We start from the raw sequence: 16596 nt of genomic DNA, 5'->3' as shown, positions 1-16596 counted from the left end.
GAGGCTAGTCGTCGCTAGGGAGAGGAAGCCAGGGATTGCTACGTGATATCATTACCCAGCACCCATAGCTATCTAGTTTCTAAACTTTCTAAATCTCCATTTTCTGATTAATGAAAAGAAAACAGAATTCTACCGAGTCTCCTATCTACCTACTTCAGGACTTCTGTGAGGATCAAATGAGATGAGGCATGGGAAAATGCTTCACAGACATTTGGTTAAAGTGTGAAATGTTTGCACCTGGCTATAAAGGAAGTCATGTTCCTGGGCTGAAGAAACTGCAAGGAGGCTAGTCGTCGCTAGGGAGAGGAAGCCAGGGATTGCTACGTGATATCATTACCCAGCACCCATAGCTATCTTTTCTGGCTGGGCTGGGCTGTGGGCCGCATTTTGCACCATGAGGTCTCAGCAGCGTCAGCCGCAATTTGGTGGGCTCCAGGGTGGTGGCGGGGCCTGTGTCCCACTTGGGGGAAGCCGAGTGTTCCTTTGTGGGCGCCAGATCCGCAGTGCCATTTCCCTGTACATGGCCAGTGCGCATCAAAGTAGCTCCTGCACTGAGCGTCTGCTCCCTGGGAGTCAGTGCGCATCATAGCGACCAGTCAGACACTTAGCGTATTAGCCTTTTATATATATTGGTTCTTCTATAGTGCATAGCACTCATGTCATATGTTCTTTGTTTTTGTGTTCTTACATGTAGAGAGGTCTTTGTTTGGGGCATACAGTACTGCTTATTAATTTTCTTTTCCAGGGATATGTTTGCCCTGTTTATGGCATCCCTTACCCTCCTATTCAGGTACAACATGGGCAGCCCCTCTCGGACTTTCTCTTTGGTGTGGAATAGAGTGAAGGGTTTTCCTTGCTCATCACTACTTTGCCTGTCATGTGCTTGTTTACAGATGGAGGACTGGGTATGGCTTTCTAGATATTTTTCTATAGCCGAGGGAACAGGAAAAAGAGCAAAGTAAGGGAAACCTTGGTTGAAGCTGCCAGAGCCTTTGGTAAGAATCCTGGCCACTTTACCAGACATGTAAGCCAATCCTGATAGTTTTGGCTCACCGATTTGGAAAACCGCACACCGTGACAGCTCCACCTGCAGAATGGCATATGGGGATTCCAAGCAAACCACCCAGACTTAAATTTTCTCAAATTGAAGATTATGTATAAGAAATCCTGGGACTTTAATGATCCTCTTTCTTTCTTTAACACTGCTTCTTGAGTAAAGAAATAGGGACTAGAAAGCCAAGTGATGCAAGATTCTTCTAATTCCTTCCTTAAATGCCACTCTTCCAAGTTTATGGCAGTGGCTATATGCCTTTCCTTCTTTATAAAGGGGGAATTTTTAGCCCCTTTTTAAAAAGTTATTTTTTTTATATTTGCTAAAAATTGGGGGAAGAGTGATCTGAAGTCTCTCTACAACCTTCACCAAGAAATGTATTTTAAAATAACTTTAAACATGACTAAATAATTTCACCTCAAAATTGAAACAGTAAATATATTTTTAAAATCGGAAATCAGGTTCTTTATAAAATTACTAAAACCAGGAAGGCAATTTAATAAAGATACTTATTGTATTTCAAAATATTTTGTATCAAGAGTAAGAATAAAGTCAAAGATAGCAGAGATGATAAGGACTCTAGGGAAAATGAGTATCTAACATGTAAAGAGTCAATATTATCTCATCAAATACTTACCATCCTTTGAGAACAAGGACATTAATACCCCCATTTTTACAAGCAAGAAAACTAAGGTTTGAAGAGCCTAAATCAGTGATTTGCAATCCTGGCTACAAATGAGAATGACCTGGGAAATTTTAGACATAAGGGAATGCCTGGGCCCAATCCCAGATACCGATTTAATTAAGCTGAACCTTAAACAAATATAGCAGTTAGGGCACTCAATAGAAAATCCACTATAACTTAAGTTGGCGCTCGTATATGCAGAGTCCCAACAGCCAGTTGACCCTCAAACAACCGGGATTTGAACTACGCAGGTCAACTGAACTGCAGTCAATTAAACTGTGTCAACGGAAAAAAATCCGTGTATAAGTGAACCTGTACAGGTCAAACCCTTGTTGTTCAAGGGAACTTGTATTCTGAAATGACACTTGGGCATCAAGTTTTATTTATTTATTTATTTATCTATCTATCTATCTAATATCTTTATTGATTTCAGAGAGGAAGGGAAAGGGAGAGACAGAAACATCAATGATGAGAGAGAATCATTGATCAGCTACTTCCTGCATGTCCCACACTGGGAATTGAGCCTGCAACCCGGGCATGTGCCATGAACAGGAATCAAACGGTGACCTCCTGGTTCATAAGTTGACACTCAACCACTGAGCCACGCCAGCTGTGCTGGGCATCAAGTTTTAAAAGCTCCCAGGCAGCCCTAGCCAGTTTGGCTCAGTGGATAGAACATCAGCTTGCAGACCGAAGGGTCCTGGGTTTGATTCCAGTCAAAGGCATGTACCCTGGTTGCAGGCTCCTCCCTGTCCCGGGACCTGGTCTGGGTGCATGCAAGAGGCAACCAATCAATGTGTTTCTCTTACATCGATATTTCTCTCACTCTTGCCTTCTCTCTTCCACTCTCTCTGAAAATCAATGGAAAAATATCCTCCAGTGAAGATTAAAAACAAAACAAAACAAAAACAACGTAGTATGACCAAGAATAAACATTTGTTGCATAAAACCAAAAGGAAAAAACCCCAGCTCCTAGGCAGTTCTAATAAGTAGCCTAAATAGAGAACACCAATTTATACAGGCTGGAGCAAAAGTGGGTTTACACAATACATAGAGTTTATTCTTGCATTATTTTTATTAATTATTGTGTTATATTCCATATAACAACTGTAAACCTACTTTTGCTCCCACCTTGTATAATGTGATCAAGGCCACACTGCTGCTGACCAGGATTCAAGCGTAGGTCTACCTGATGTCCCGATACACAGCATTAACTTTGAACTATGGGAACAAATTTTAAGGGTTGGTTCACTAATTACAACTCCAAAAGATAAACAAATAAAAACAAACAAAATACAAACTATAAATGACCAGTCACAGTTTGGTTAATAAAATTGTAAAATAAAAAAAATTAAATTAAAGAAATTAACACACTCGTGAAGTAGGCATACTTCACAAGTTCAGTCCTAGAGAGAAATAAAAGAAACCCCATTACCTGTCAGAACCTGGGTGAAATTCTGAAAGCAAGGAAGGTCGTCTGCGAAGCTGCTGTTGCTGCTGCTGTTGCAAAAGCTGTGATGCTTGACTGACTTCAAGATGAGAAGAACGATAATCAGGGACTGCAAATTCCTAGTATTAAAATAATCATACATTAATTATTAACCAAAAAGTGAAAAGCATCATTAAATCAAAGCAAATATAAATGCATGAAGGTAGTTATGGGCCACTAAGTATGGAAAGAAATAGCACTGATGATTTCAACCCTTTACTTACCTAATTCTTTCTCCAAAACCTAAAATAATAAACATTTTAACTAGCCAGAACCGGTTTGGCTCAGTGGATAGAGCGTCGGCCTGCGGACTGAAAGGTCCCAGGTTCGATTCCGGTCAAGGGCATTTACCTTGGTTGCGGGCACATCCCCAGTGGGGGGCGTGTAGGAGGCGGCTGATCGATGTTTCTAACTCTCTATCCCTCTCACTTCCTCTCTGTAAAAAATCAATAAAATATATTTTCAAAAAAAACCAAAAAAAACATTTTAACTATATGTCATTCAAAGGAATTCAAATTAAATTTTGTGTTCAATTTTGATTCATTCTTCTAACAACAATAATTTCCGATCTATATTATTCATGTAGTAAGGTCTCAAACTCATGTGTTCAATATGAAATCCTAAAAAGTATGCCAATCTTAAATTCAAAATCAGTAAGCTGAAAGGGTAACAAAAGCCATCCAGTTAAATTCATGTATATTTACAAATGAGGAAACAGAAGTCCAGAGACTCAACCTGCTAGGTTAAGAGTAATAGTTTTTCCATCATTCCTAGATGGGTGGTTTTATGTTTGTTTTCCTATTTCTCTTTTATTGTCTTTTTATTGAACATGAAAAAGCTTTGCCTGGCTGGCGTAGCTCAGTGGCTGAGCATCGACCTATGGATCAGGAGGTCACAATTCGATTTCCAGTCAGGGCAAATGCCTGGGTTGTAGGCTTGATCCTCAGTGTGCAACGTGCAGGAGGCAGCTGATCAATGATTTTCTCTCATCATTGATGTTTTTATCTCCCTCTCCCTCTCCCTCTCCCTCTCCTTTCCTCTATGAAATCAATAAAAGTTCACTACTAAAAAAGAAAAGAAAATGCAATTCCACTCTTAGGTATATATACACAGGTAAGTAAAAAAATAAAAATAAAAATATATATATAATATCTACACACAAATTTTCAAAGCAGCATTATTCACAATAGCGAAAAAGGAGAACAAATTCAAAGGTCCCTTGACTTATGACTGGACAAACAAAATGTGGTATACAGGTATCCCCCACTTCTGAAAAGTTTGAGTTACACTACTTCACTTTTACAAAAGAGCACATTAGTACCTGTTTTCACTAACCAAAAGAAATCCAAAGAGGATTTTCACTTTTACAAACAAGCAAAAAGTGAAACAAATGTTCAGTGTTTGTTTTGCAGTGAGCCATTATAGAAGCAGTGCACCCAGAGAGGCAAGACTGGCTTCACCATGCTCCTTCCCAGGGAACTACTACCTTCAGCATCTCAGCATCAAGCCGCCATTGCTTTGAAGTGCATCTGTAAGCACCTGTGCTTTATCTCTATTTTGGGCATCTGTTAGCAAGATGGGTCCTAAGGTATCAGAAAAGTGTAAGAGCTCATAGGAGTGTTAAGCTTGGCATAAAATTGGACATAAGCATCATGATGGTGGTCAACAAAATAAAGACATTGTGTATGTGCTGAATTTGCCTGTGTCCATAAAGAGAGAAAGAATCTTAAAAGCTACCAAAGTTACTATTTGTTTTGCTAGTAGTAAAGTGGTCTCTTTTAGTATCCAGGAATGGATAAAATGGAAAGTCTACTGATTGAGTGGATTGATGGGTGTACAAAGCATGGTGTTTCATTATCTTATACTTTAGGAGAAATCAGTCTTTTTCAATATGTTGAACTACACTGTACATACATTATTTCTACTTTATACAGGCTTGTATTTATCATATTATTCCTGCTTTTACTACTATATGTTATAGGACCACCTACAAAACAAACAATTCCCAGAGCTCACACAGAACCAGAACTGGTTCAAATTTCATCCAGCCAGAAGGAAGAAACCTCACTGAACATACATTCAGTAGATACCCCCCAAAGGACAAGTTTAGAAGTGGATAAAGACTATTCTCCCCTGGCGTGACTCAGTTGGTTGGGTCTCGTCCCAGGCACCAAAAGGTTGCCGGTTCGATCCCCAGTCAGGGCACATGCCCAGGTTTCAGGCTCAATCCCGGAAGGGGGTATGCAGGAGACAGCAGATCAAAGTTTCACTCTCCCACTGATGTTTCTCTCTCTCTCTAAAAATCAATTTTAAAAAAAATTTAAAGACTACCGTAGGTATTTCAGTTGGTAGCAGGAAAGGAGAGTAGACACTACAGAGCCCTAAGCAGTCCCATGGTTGCCACTGGCCTAGTTATCATCACACCCCAGGAGGCGCTACAGCTGGTGCAGCCAGCCCTAGTCACCATCATCAAAGCAACCATGAGCAGAGAGGCAGAGACCCAGCAATAGCCTGCCACACCCTCAGTACTGCCAACACCAAGCCCAGCACCAGGGGTAATGCAGAAAGCAGAAACCCAGGACAAGAAGGTCATCGCAACTAAGGTTTTGTGGACAATAAAATGGTCATAAAGAAGAATAAACCCAGAAAGTATCTTCGCAGTGTAGGCAATGGAGTTTGATGTTGTTGGAGAAAAGGATGCAGAGGCAGCAAATATTATAGGCCCTGGTGAAGTTCCAGTGCAAGGCAGTAAATATGCAGCAGACCGTAACCATTATAGATGCTATCCACAATGCAGGGGCCATCCTGCATTTACCAGCAGAATTACCAAAATGGTGAGAGTGGGGAAAAGCATGAGGGATCAGAGAGTGCTCCCAAAGGCCAGGCTTAACAGTGCCAGTCTGAAAGCAGGTGACATTTCCCACTTTGCTACATGCAAAGACCCAATGGACACTGATCACAGTATTCCAAGCCCCTGGTGCAGAGAGAAGTGATGGAAGGTGCTAACAACCAGAGCGCAAGAGAATAAGGTAGACCAGTGTATCAGGGCTATAGACCACAACTTGGTAGGGGCCCTCCTATCCAAACACCACTTAGAAGGGATAGGAATGAAGAAGATAAGGAAAATCAAGGAGATGAGACTCAAGGTCAGCAGCCACCTCAACACTGGTACCACAGAAACTTCAATTACCAAGACAAATGCCCAGAAAACCCTAAACCAGTGGTTCTCAACCTTGGCTACACATTAGAATCACCTGGGAATCTTTTAAAAATCCTGATTTCTGGGCCTCACCCTCCAGAAATTCTGTTTCTTTGTTATGGGATGGGGCCACAACATTAGTAATGAACCTTTTTTTTTTTGACTTTATTTTTTTTTTATTGCTTAAAGTATTACAAAGAGTATTACATATGTCTCCTTTTTCCCCCCCTTTTTTCCCCACCCTTGACAATCCCCTGGCCTCCCCTACCCCCCAGTGTCTTATGTCCATTGGTTATGCTTATATGCATGAGTAATGAATCTTTTTTAAAACCTGATTTCTGGGCCTCAGCCTCCAGAAATTCTGTTTCTTTGTTACTAGCAGAATTTCTTGAGGATGAGGCCCAGAAATCAGGATTTTAAAAATATTCCCAGGTGATTCTAATGTGCAGCCAAGGTTGAGAACCACTGCCCTAAACCAAAAGTGGCAAACAGACAAAAGCAGCCGATCCACCAACTTCGAATTCGTCTGCTCCCAAGGCTAGTTAGAGCAAAGCTGAGTAAATGCTGGCTTACCATTGGCTATCTACCATCATCCGAATTAGTCATTCAACAAGAAGAAATGAATATGAAATTTCAGCAGTAAGGACGTACTTGCTTTTTTGCCCATTGACCAAATAACTAGAACTAGCTCCATTACCTACACAGCATGGTTTTTTGTGTGTGTGTTTTTGTTTTGTTTTTTACCTCAATGTCTCTTTTTGGTAATGACAAACTTGTCTTGCTAAAAAGCCTGGTTTTTCTTAATATACCTTTAAAGGTTTTTTGGGGTTTTTTTGGTTTTTTTAAAAAATATATTTCTTTATTGATTTCAGAGAGAAAGGGAGGAGAGAGAGATAGAAACATCAACGATGAGAGAGAATCACTGATCGGCTGCCTCCTGCTTGCCCCGCACTGAGGATCAAGCCCGCAACCCAGGAATCAAACTCGGGACCCTTCCGGTCTGCAGGCTGACGTTTTATCCACTGAGCCAAGATGCTAGGGCATACCTTTAAAGGTTTTTAAATTGTTTCATATCTGGTCAAGATTTTTAAGAATCTCATTTTTAATTTGTAATAAAAGTTTACATTTTTTTTTCAAAAAAGTCAACAAACTGCAAGCATCCTATATAATAGAAGGCTAATATGCAAATTGGCCTAATGGTAGAACAACCAGTCGCTATGACACACACTAGCCACCAGGGGGAGCATGGCTTAGCCAGAAGCCGGGCTTACAAGGAGGGGGCCTAAGCCATCATTCAGACATCCCCCAAGGGCTCCCAGACCGCGAGAGGGCGAAGGCCAGACTAAGGGGATCCCCCTGTCCCCTGCAAGTGCACGAATTTCATGCACTGGGCCTCTAGTCTGTTAATAAAGGCCTTAAATAACTGGAAAAAAAGAAACAACTCTAGACTTGCCCTAGTAGAGTTTAAAAATAAATTTCAAAAGTAATTTAATTACCTACCAGAAAGAATCCAACTTTCTTTAAATAATTACAACAAAAGCCAGCACTAAAAGGTATAAAATTCAGTGTTTATATTTTAAACAAAAAGAAAATATCCAAAAACTTCACTGAATAAAATTCACAATAAATTGGAAACTAACAAAAGTCATTGAACAGGAAGCCATAGCAAAATAAAGCAAATGGATTTAAAAAAACTTAAAATGAACAGCGGTCCAGTGACTTGTAGGGTAATATGAAATATGAGTAATTGCTACCTCAGAAAGAATCTAGGAAAGGAGAGAGAAAAATATATCTAAAAAAATAATGGCTAAAAAAATTGCCCAAATTTTATGAAAATTATAAATCCCCAGTCTAGAAGCAAGAAGTTCAGTGAATGCCAGACAATGACATATACATTTAAAGAAGCACAAAAAAAGGTACATCATAAGCAAATTGCTGAAAACTGCTGATGAAGAGAAAAATCTTAAAAGTAACAAAAGGGCCCTAGCTGGTTTGGCTCAGTAGATAGAGCATTGGCCCAAGGACTGGAGGGTCAAGGGTTCGACTCTGATCAAGGGCATGTACCTTGGTTACAGGCTCGATCCTCAGCCCTTGTTGGGGCTTGTGTGGGAAGCAACCAAATGATGTGTCTCTCTCACATCAATGTTTCTCTCTTTGTCTCTCCCCGTCCCTTCCACTCTCTCTAAAAATCAATGGAAAAATATCCTTGGGTAAGGATTAATAACAACAGCAAAAAGTAAAAAGAGGAAAAACATATTTACATATGAATAAACAAAGATAAGAATGACCAAAGACTTTTACTTCTAGTCAGGAACCAACAAGACAGAATACAAATAATGACATCTTTTTTTAAAGTACTGGAAGAGCCCTAGCCAGTTTGGCTCAATGGATAGAGCAATGGACTAAAGGGTCCTGGATTCGATTCCAGTCAAGGGCACATAATATATATATTTTTTTAATTGATTTCAGAAAGGAAGGGAGAGAGAGAGAGAGAGAGATAGAAACATCAATGATGAGAGAATCATTGATCAGCTACCTCCTGCACGCCCCCGACTGGGCATCGAGCCTGAAACCCAGGTACATGCACTTGACCGGAATTGAAACTGGACCCTTCAGTCTGCAGACCGATGCTCTATCCACTGAGCCAAATCAGCTAGAGCAAAAATATATTTTAAAATAAGATGAAGTACTAAAAGAAAATAATTATCAATTGCCTTGGCTGAGCGTGGCTCAGTTGGTTGAGCACTGTCCTGTACACCAAAAGATTGTGGGTTCCATTCCCAATCAGGGCACATACCTAGGGGGCAATCCCTAGTTGGGTTGCGTATAGGAAACAACTGATCAATGCTTCTCTCTCACATCAATATTTCTCCCTCTCTCCCAGCTTTCCTCTCTCCCTCTCACTATTTTTCTCTCTCTCCCTCTTCCTCTCTCTCTAGCTCAATAAAAATATATCCTCAGGGGAGGATGAAAAATAATAATAATTAAAAAATAGTAATCAATATAGAATTCTGTATCCAGTGAAAATATTCTTCAAAAAATGAAGTTGAAATGAACTTTTCAGATAATCAAAAGCTGAGAGAGACCATTATCAAAAGACCTGTACTAAAAAAAAAAGATACCAATCAGAAACCTGAATATATATATAAAGGAGTGAAAGGTATCTTAGAAAAGATATATATGGGTGACATTATTGAAGAAGGAAAATAACATGGAGCAGAAATCAGGGTATGAAAAAAAGTAGTGAAAATAGATAAAGCCAAATAAAAGAATCTATTAGGTTGGTAAACTTTTGGCTAGACTAATAAAGAAAAAAGGGGGAGAGAGGGGACATTTAATATGAAGAATGATATCACAACAGATCTCAAAGACACAGAATGAGGGAATAGTATAACAACTTATGTAAATAAATTTAACATCTCGAACAACAAAATTTACCAAACTGACTAAAGGAGAAAGATTCTGAATTATAGCTATTAAAGAAATTGTGTTCATAAGTTAAATACATCCCACAAACAAAATTCTAAGCACAGGAGAAGGTTTAACGTAGATTGGGGAATATTTTCTCTGAATTACCAGCTGAAGACTGGCTGAAGAGGAGACTTTTAAACAAGGAAGGGCAGAACCCACCTGTAGGCAGGTAGGAAAGGCAAGGCTGTGTGTGAGAGGGGCTGGCCCAGTTCCCAGAAGTGGTAGGACCAAGGGTGAGGAGGGTTCACCCTGAGGAGAGAGGCCTGGACCCCAGGCTTAGCTCCCCAATCCAGACAACCAGAGCTGGCAACAGCTGCCCATGCAGCAACCAGTACCAGGGCTTTTATCTGCCAGGGAAAGTCTGAGGCTTCTGGAGACAAAGCCACTTTTATTAAAGGGCTGGCACAAAGGATTTTCATTCCTGGCCACTCACCCTAGGTTTCTGGGGAGGGAGTGCAATGCAGAATGGAGTCGCCTGAGGAGACGGGTGGAAGGAGTTGGAGAGAATCAATGTGGGAGCAGCTACCGGGACACCTGTGCTGGGTCATGAGCCTCCCCCCATATTACAGCAGCCATTTTCCCTGAGAACTGCAAGCCCCTTCCAACAGAAGCCTGAAGAAAGGCAATAGCCTGCCCCAGAGGATACAGCTCACCCCACCCTAAGGAATTCCCTGGGCTCCTGAGGAGGTAGCAGTCTCAGGTAGATCAATGACTGGCTTTGGGGTAGAGTCATTCTCCCTACATTTCCAGGAACCTGGCTGGCACGTCCCTCTCATGGAGCTGACAAAACTCCTGGCTTCTGGCAGACACCACCAGCCTGAGAAGCTCCGTCCTGCCAAGGTCAGGGAAATATTCCAGGACAAACTCAGAAGAGTGGCTCTGGGAAGGGGAACACACTCACCATCTTCCCTGAAATCTGAACATTTGCTGACTCGCCTCAAGGCCCTGTGCTACCAAAAAAACTGGCCTACGAGCTCAGCTTGGCCCCTCCTGAGGGTAGCCAAGCGCTCTGGAAGCAGCTAGAAGCAGTGGATCACTTGAAGCTTTGAACAGGGTGCCGAGAGCCAAACATGGACAGCTTCTAACATTGGCTACCAAAAAAGTACTTCCCAGGAGGCCCAAAATCGGCACACAAAACAGCCTTAGACAACATAGAGCAGGAGTCCTCAAACTACGGCCCGCGGGCCACATGCAAATACAAATATTGTATTTGTTCCCATTTTGTTTTTTTACTTCAAAATAAGATATGTGCAGTGTGCATAGGAATTTGTTCATAGTTTTTTTTTAAACTATAGTCCAGCCCTCCAACGGTCTGAGGGACAGTGAACAGCCCCCTGTTTAAAAAGTTTGAGGACCACTGACATAGAGGATTCAAAGAGGAATCCTAGAAGGAAGTAAAATCTGCCTAGACAAACTCCACTTGTTTTGTTTTTCTCCCATTAATTCCTTTATTTTTTCCCATTTTTCTATTACTTTGGTATTATTTTTGCTTTTCTCTTTCCTCTCATTTCTTTCACACCTCTTATTTGCCTCTTTCTGATTCTTATTCTATTTTTTCCCTTTTCTTTCTTTTGCTTTATCTTTCTCTGCTTTTTACTTTTTCGTAATTGTTTTCTCTTTCTTTTCTTTACCAATTTCCTTTTCCTGTTCCTTATTATTTTTCTCCCCCTTTTCTTTCATAATATTTTTTATTCACCTTTTCTAGTATTCTTTTTCTTTTCCCTTTACTATTCCTAGTCTTGTTCTTTTTTCTAATTCTCTTTTCTATTGTTTTTGCTATAGTTGTTGGGTTCTTTTGTATGTTTTTGCTTTATATTGTCCTGTCAGCACCGTACAACAGCTCTCACTCTGTCATCAGTGTTGACCCTTACAGTCAGCCAGCCTGAAAGGAGATTACACCCAGGAACGGGGACAACAACAATCAAGACCCAGTTACAAGAGAGCCCAAATAACCCACAAAAGGGTCACTCCTAGAACAACAGCTCAGGAGTTCAAAAGGCAACCCCACAAACACTGACGTCACTGCAGTTCTATCTAATACATAGAAGCAAACACAAAGGGACAACTAAAATGGGGAGATAAAGAAACAACCATCAAATGAAAAAGGAGGAATCTCCAGGGAAAAAAAGGACCTAAATGAGATGGAGGTAAGCAACTTATCAGACATAGAGTTCAGAGTAATGGTTATAAGTTTGCTCAAGGAACTTAGTGTAAAATACAAGGAATTTAATAGGAATTACATCAGCATAGAAAAAAGGACATAGAAACCATAAATAAAAACCAGCCAGAAATGAAGAATACTATACCTGAAATCAAGAATACTATGGAAGGAATTAAAAAGAGTCTGGATAAAGCAGATGATTGAATCAACAACTTGAAAGTCATGGTAGAAAAACACTGAGAGCAGAAGAAAAAAACTCCAGATGCTCATGCTTCGATTGCCGGCCAGGCCTAGGGACTGCACCCGTGCGTGAATTTCGTACACCAAGCCTCTAATATATATATATATATATGTCTAATATGCAAATTGTTCCTACAGGAGTTCAACCGGGAGACCAATCACTTGCTATGACATGTGCTAACCACTAGGGGGTGGCACAGAATGAAGGAAGGCCCTGGCCGACAGCTGGCAGCTAGGGAAGGGAGGCCTGGCCGGCAGCTGGAAGGCCCTGATCAGCCCTGATTGCTGGCCAGGCCTAGGGACCCTAACTGTGCACAAATTTCATGTATCAGGCCTCTAGTAAGAATATAAGGGAATTATGGACAACATAGAAAGGGACTTTAATACCCCACTAATATCACAAGATAAATGTTCCAGACAAAAAATAAATAAGGAAGCAGTGAACTTAGATGACACACTCAATCAGATGAATTCAATTGATATTTGGAAATATTTCACCCCAAGCTGCAGGATATACACTCTTCTCAAGTGCACATGGAATATTCTCAAAGATAAACCACATACTAGGACACAAAATAAGTCTTTACAAGTTCAAGAAGATTGAAATCATATCAAGCATCTTCTCAGATCACAATGGTATGAAACCAGAAATCAGCTACAATAAAAAAAACTCAAAAACATTCTAACACATGGAGGCCAAACGGCATGTTATTAAACAAAGACTGGATTACCAATGAAATGAAGGAAGAAATAAAAACTTCCTGGAAACAAATGAAAATGAACACACAATAGCCCAAAATCTATGGGGCACAGTGAAAGCAGTACTGAGAGCATTACAGGCCTATCTTAAGAAACAAGAAAAAGCTCAAATACACGATTAAATACTATAACTAAAAGAATTAAAAAGAAATCAACAAGAAAATTCTAGAGGAAGTAGAAGGAAGGAAATAGTAAATATCAAAGTGAAATAAATGGCATAAAGGCTAAAAAGAAACATACAAAAGATCAATAAAACCAAGAGCTGGTTCTTGGAAAAGATAGATAAGATTGGACCTTTAGCCAGACTGCTCAAAAGAGAGAGAGAGAGAGAGAGAGGACCCACGTAAATAAAATCAGGAATGAAAAAGGTGAAATAACAACTGACACCACAGAAATACAAAGGATTGTAAGAAAATAATATGAATATTTGCATGTCAACAATCCGAACAACCTAGGCAAAATGGACAAATGCCTGGAAATATACAATCCTCCAAAACTCAATGAGAAACCTAAGTAGGCCCATAACTAGTAATGAAATTGAAGCAATAATCAAAAAACTCCCAGCAAACAAAAGTCCTGGATTGAATGGATTCACAGTTGAGTTTTACAGAACATTCAAAGAACTAATGACTATCCTCCTCAAACTATTCCAAAAAATTCAAGAGGAGGGAAGACTTCCAAATTCTTTTTACATGGCCAGCATTTGGCACAGAGGGGGGCGGATAAAAAGAAAGAAAACTCATGCTCGGGGCTTCTGGCTCAAGGTGCTGGCTCCGGTGCAAAGACTAATGCAGGTGGTCTCGGGTGGTGGCTGGTGGGCAGGACTTGACAAGAGGGGCCAGACAAGCCCTGGAGCCAACCTCCTGCAGGCCCTCCCTGGCCAGCCACACCAGGAGTGGTGCCACGGACTGAAGGGCATCTGAGCCAACCTCCTGCAGGCCCTCCCTGGCCAGCCACACCAGGAGTGGTGCCACGGACTGAAGGGCATCTGTGGTCCCTTCAAGTGAAGGAGGAGTTCCTAAGCCTGCCCTGTGGGGATCGGGCCAAAACTGGCTCTCCGATATCCCCCGAGGGGTCCAGGAGTGCAAGAGGGCACTCTGCAAAACTGCTGTCATACAGGGTATAGGACACAAATGCAAGTGTGCAGTAAACCAGATTCAGGGCCGACAGTGCCCCGGGAACAACATAATCCATGGCCCAAGGTGGAATCACGTGGCCCCACACATATTCTCTCTCTCTCTCTGAAATCAATAAAAATGTATTAATAAAAACGATTATACACCATAATCAAGTGGGATTTATTCTGGGAATGTAAAGCTGTTACAATATTCATAAATCAATAAATGTGATACATCACATAAACAAAATGAAGGATAAAATCACATCATCATAGCAATAAATGCAGAAAAAGCATTTCACAAAATCCAACAACCATTTTTCTCTGAAATCAATAAAAATGTATTAATAAAAACGATTATACACCATAATCAAGTGGGATTTATTCTGGGAATGTAAAGCTGTTACAATATTCATAAATCAATAAATGTGATACATCACATAAACAAAATGAAGGATAAAATCACATCATCATAGCAATAAATGCAGAAAAAGCATTTCACAAAATCCAACAACCATTTTGTTTGTTGGTTTTGTTAATCCTCACCCAAGGATATTTTCTTTCCATTGATATTTAGAGAGAATTGAATGTAAAAGAGGGGGAGAACGAGAGAAACATCAATGAGAAAGAGACAAATCAATTGGTTGCCTCCTCCACCGCCCTCACCCAGGCCAGGGATCGAACCGAAAACATAGGTACATACCCTTGACCGGGGATTGAACCCACAACCCTTCAATGCATGGGCCACCACTCTATCCATTAAGCCACACCAGCCAGGGCAGCAATTTTGATAAAAACTCTCAGGGAAGTGTGAACAGAGGAAACATACCTCCACATAATAAAGGCCATATATGACAAACATACAGTCATCATCATAAACAAAATGAAGGATAAAATCACATCATCATAGCAATAAATGCAGAAAAAGCATTTCACAAAATCCAACAACCATTTTGTTTGTCCCTGGTGGTCAGTGCATGTCATAGTGACCGGTCATTCCGCCACACATCATAGCGACTGGTCGATTTGAATATTAGGTTTTTATTATATAAGATAGGATAGATATAGATATAGATTAGATATATAGATATATAGGTATAGGTATATAGTTATAGATATATATAGATAGTACTGGAAATCTTACCCATAGCAACCAGACAAAAAAATCAAAAGCATCCAAATTGAAAAGGAGAAAGTAAAACTCATTATTCACAGATGATATGACATTGTACACAGAAAAGCCTAAAGACTACCGAAAAACTACTAGATTTAATAAATAAACTTGGCAAAATAGTAGGATACAAAACTTAACATGTACCTCCACATAATAAAGGCCATATATGACAAACATACAGTCAACATCATATTAAATGAGCAAAAACTAAAACCGTTTTCCTTAAGAACAGGAACAAGAGAGGATTGTCACTTTCACCACTCTTATTCAACACACCAGAAATTGATGGCATTTTTGTACACCAATAATAAACTCTCACAAAGAGAAACTAAAAAAAAAAAAAAAATTCCTATTTATCATTGCAACAACAACAAAAATAAGATACCTAAGAATAAACTTAACAAATTAGGTAAAAAAAAAAAAAAACACACTGTTTTCAAAAAACTATAGGACATTAAAAAAAGAAATAGAATAAAATACAAAACACTGGTAGCATATATTGTATTTATGGATTAAAAGAATTAACATCATTAAAATGACCATACTACCCAAAGCAATCTATAGATTCAACGCAATCCCTATTAAAATACCAACAGCGTATTTCACAGACCTAGGACAAACATTCCAAAAATTTATATTGAACGAAAAAAGGCCCCCCCCACTGGCACCCACCTTGACTGGCCTGGCACTGCTTGCTCATCAGCCCAGCCGTCCCCCACCCCCACTGCCAGTCGCCTCTCTCTTGGGGGTGACTGGTGGCGCACCACCCACTCGCCAGCCCCACCCCCGACTACCACTGCTGGTCGGGGCCTGAGGGCTGGAGGCAGCTCCTGCATTGAGCAACTGCGCCCTGGTGGTCAGTGCACATCATAGCGACTGGTCGATTTGAATATTAGGTTTTTATTATATAAGATAGGATAGATATAGATATAGATTAGATATATAGATATATAGGTATAGGTATATAGTTATAGATATATATAGATAGTACTGGAAATCTTACCCATAGCAACCAGACAAAAAAATCAAAAGCATCCAAATTGAAAAGGAGAAAGTAAAACTCATTATTCACAGATGATATGACATTGTACACAGAAAAGCCTAAAGACTACCGAAAAACTACTAGATTTAATAAATAAACTTGGCAAAATAGTAGGATACAAAACTTAACATGCAGAAATTGATGGCATTTTTGTACACCAATAATAAACTCTCACAAAGAGAAACTAAAAAAAAAAAAAAAATCACTA

At 40.0% G+C, this 16596-nt stretch overlaps 1 protein-coding gene and 1 pseudogene across 3 annotated transcripts in view; one reads left to right on the top strand and one right to left on the bottom strand.

Annotated features, from left to right (window-relative positions):
- The window catches only part of NCOR1 (nuclear receptor corepressor 1), a 242871-nt gene that overhangs the window by 184812 nt on the left and 41463 nt on the right, over positions 1-16596 (bottom strand). For all 3 annotated transcript variants that reach the window (XM_015558355.1, XM_015558356.1, XM_015558357.1), the window contains exon 3: positions 3172-3305. In XM_015558355.1, the coding sequence (XP_015413841.1) occupies positions 3172-3305 (134 nt within the window). The remainder of the gene's footprint in view (positions 1-3171; positions 3306-16596) is intronic.
- On the top strand, positions 5846-6970 carry LOC102771333 (annotated as a pseudogene).

This window comes from Myotis davidii, unplaced genomic scaffold (genome assembly GCF_000327345.1).
Source record: "Myotis davidii unplaced genomic scaffold, ASM32734v1 scaffold129, whole genome shotgun sequence".
In the NCBI taxonomy this organism is placed as follows: Eukaryota; Metazoa; Chordata; class Mammalia; order Chiroptera; family Vespertilionidae; genus Myotis; species Myotis davidii.
Note: the sequence above shows the minus strand (reverse complement) of the source record. Positions and strands in the feature narration are given on the sequence as shown.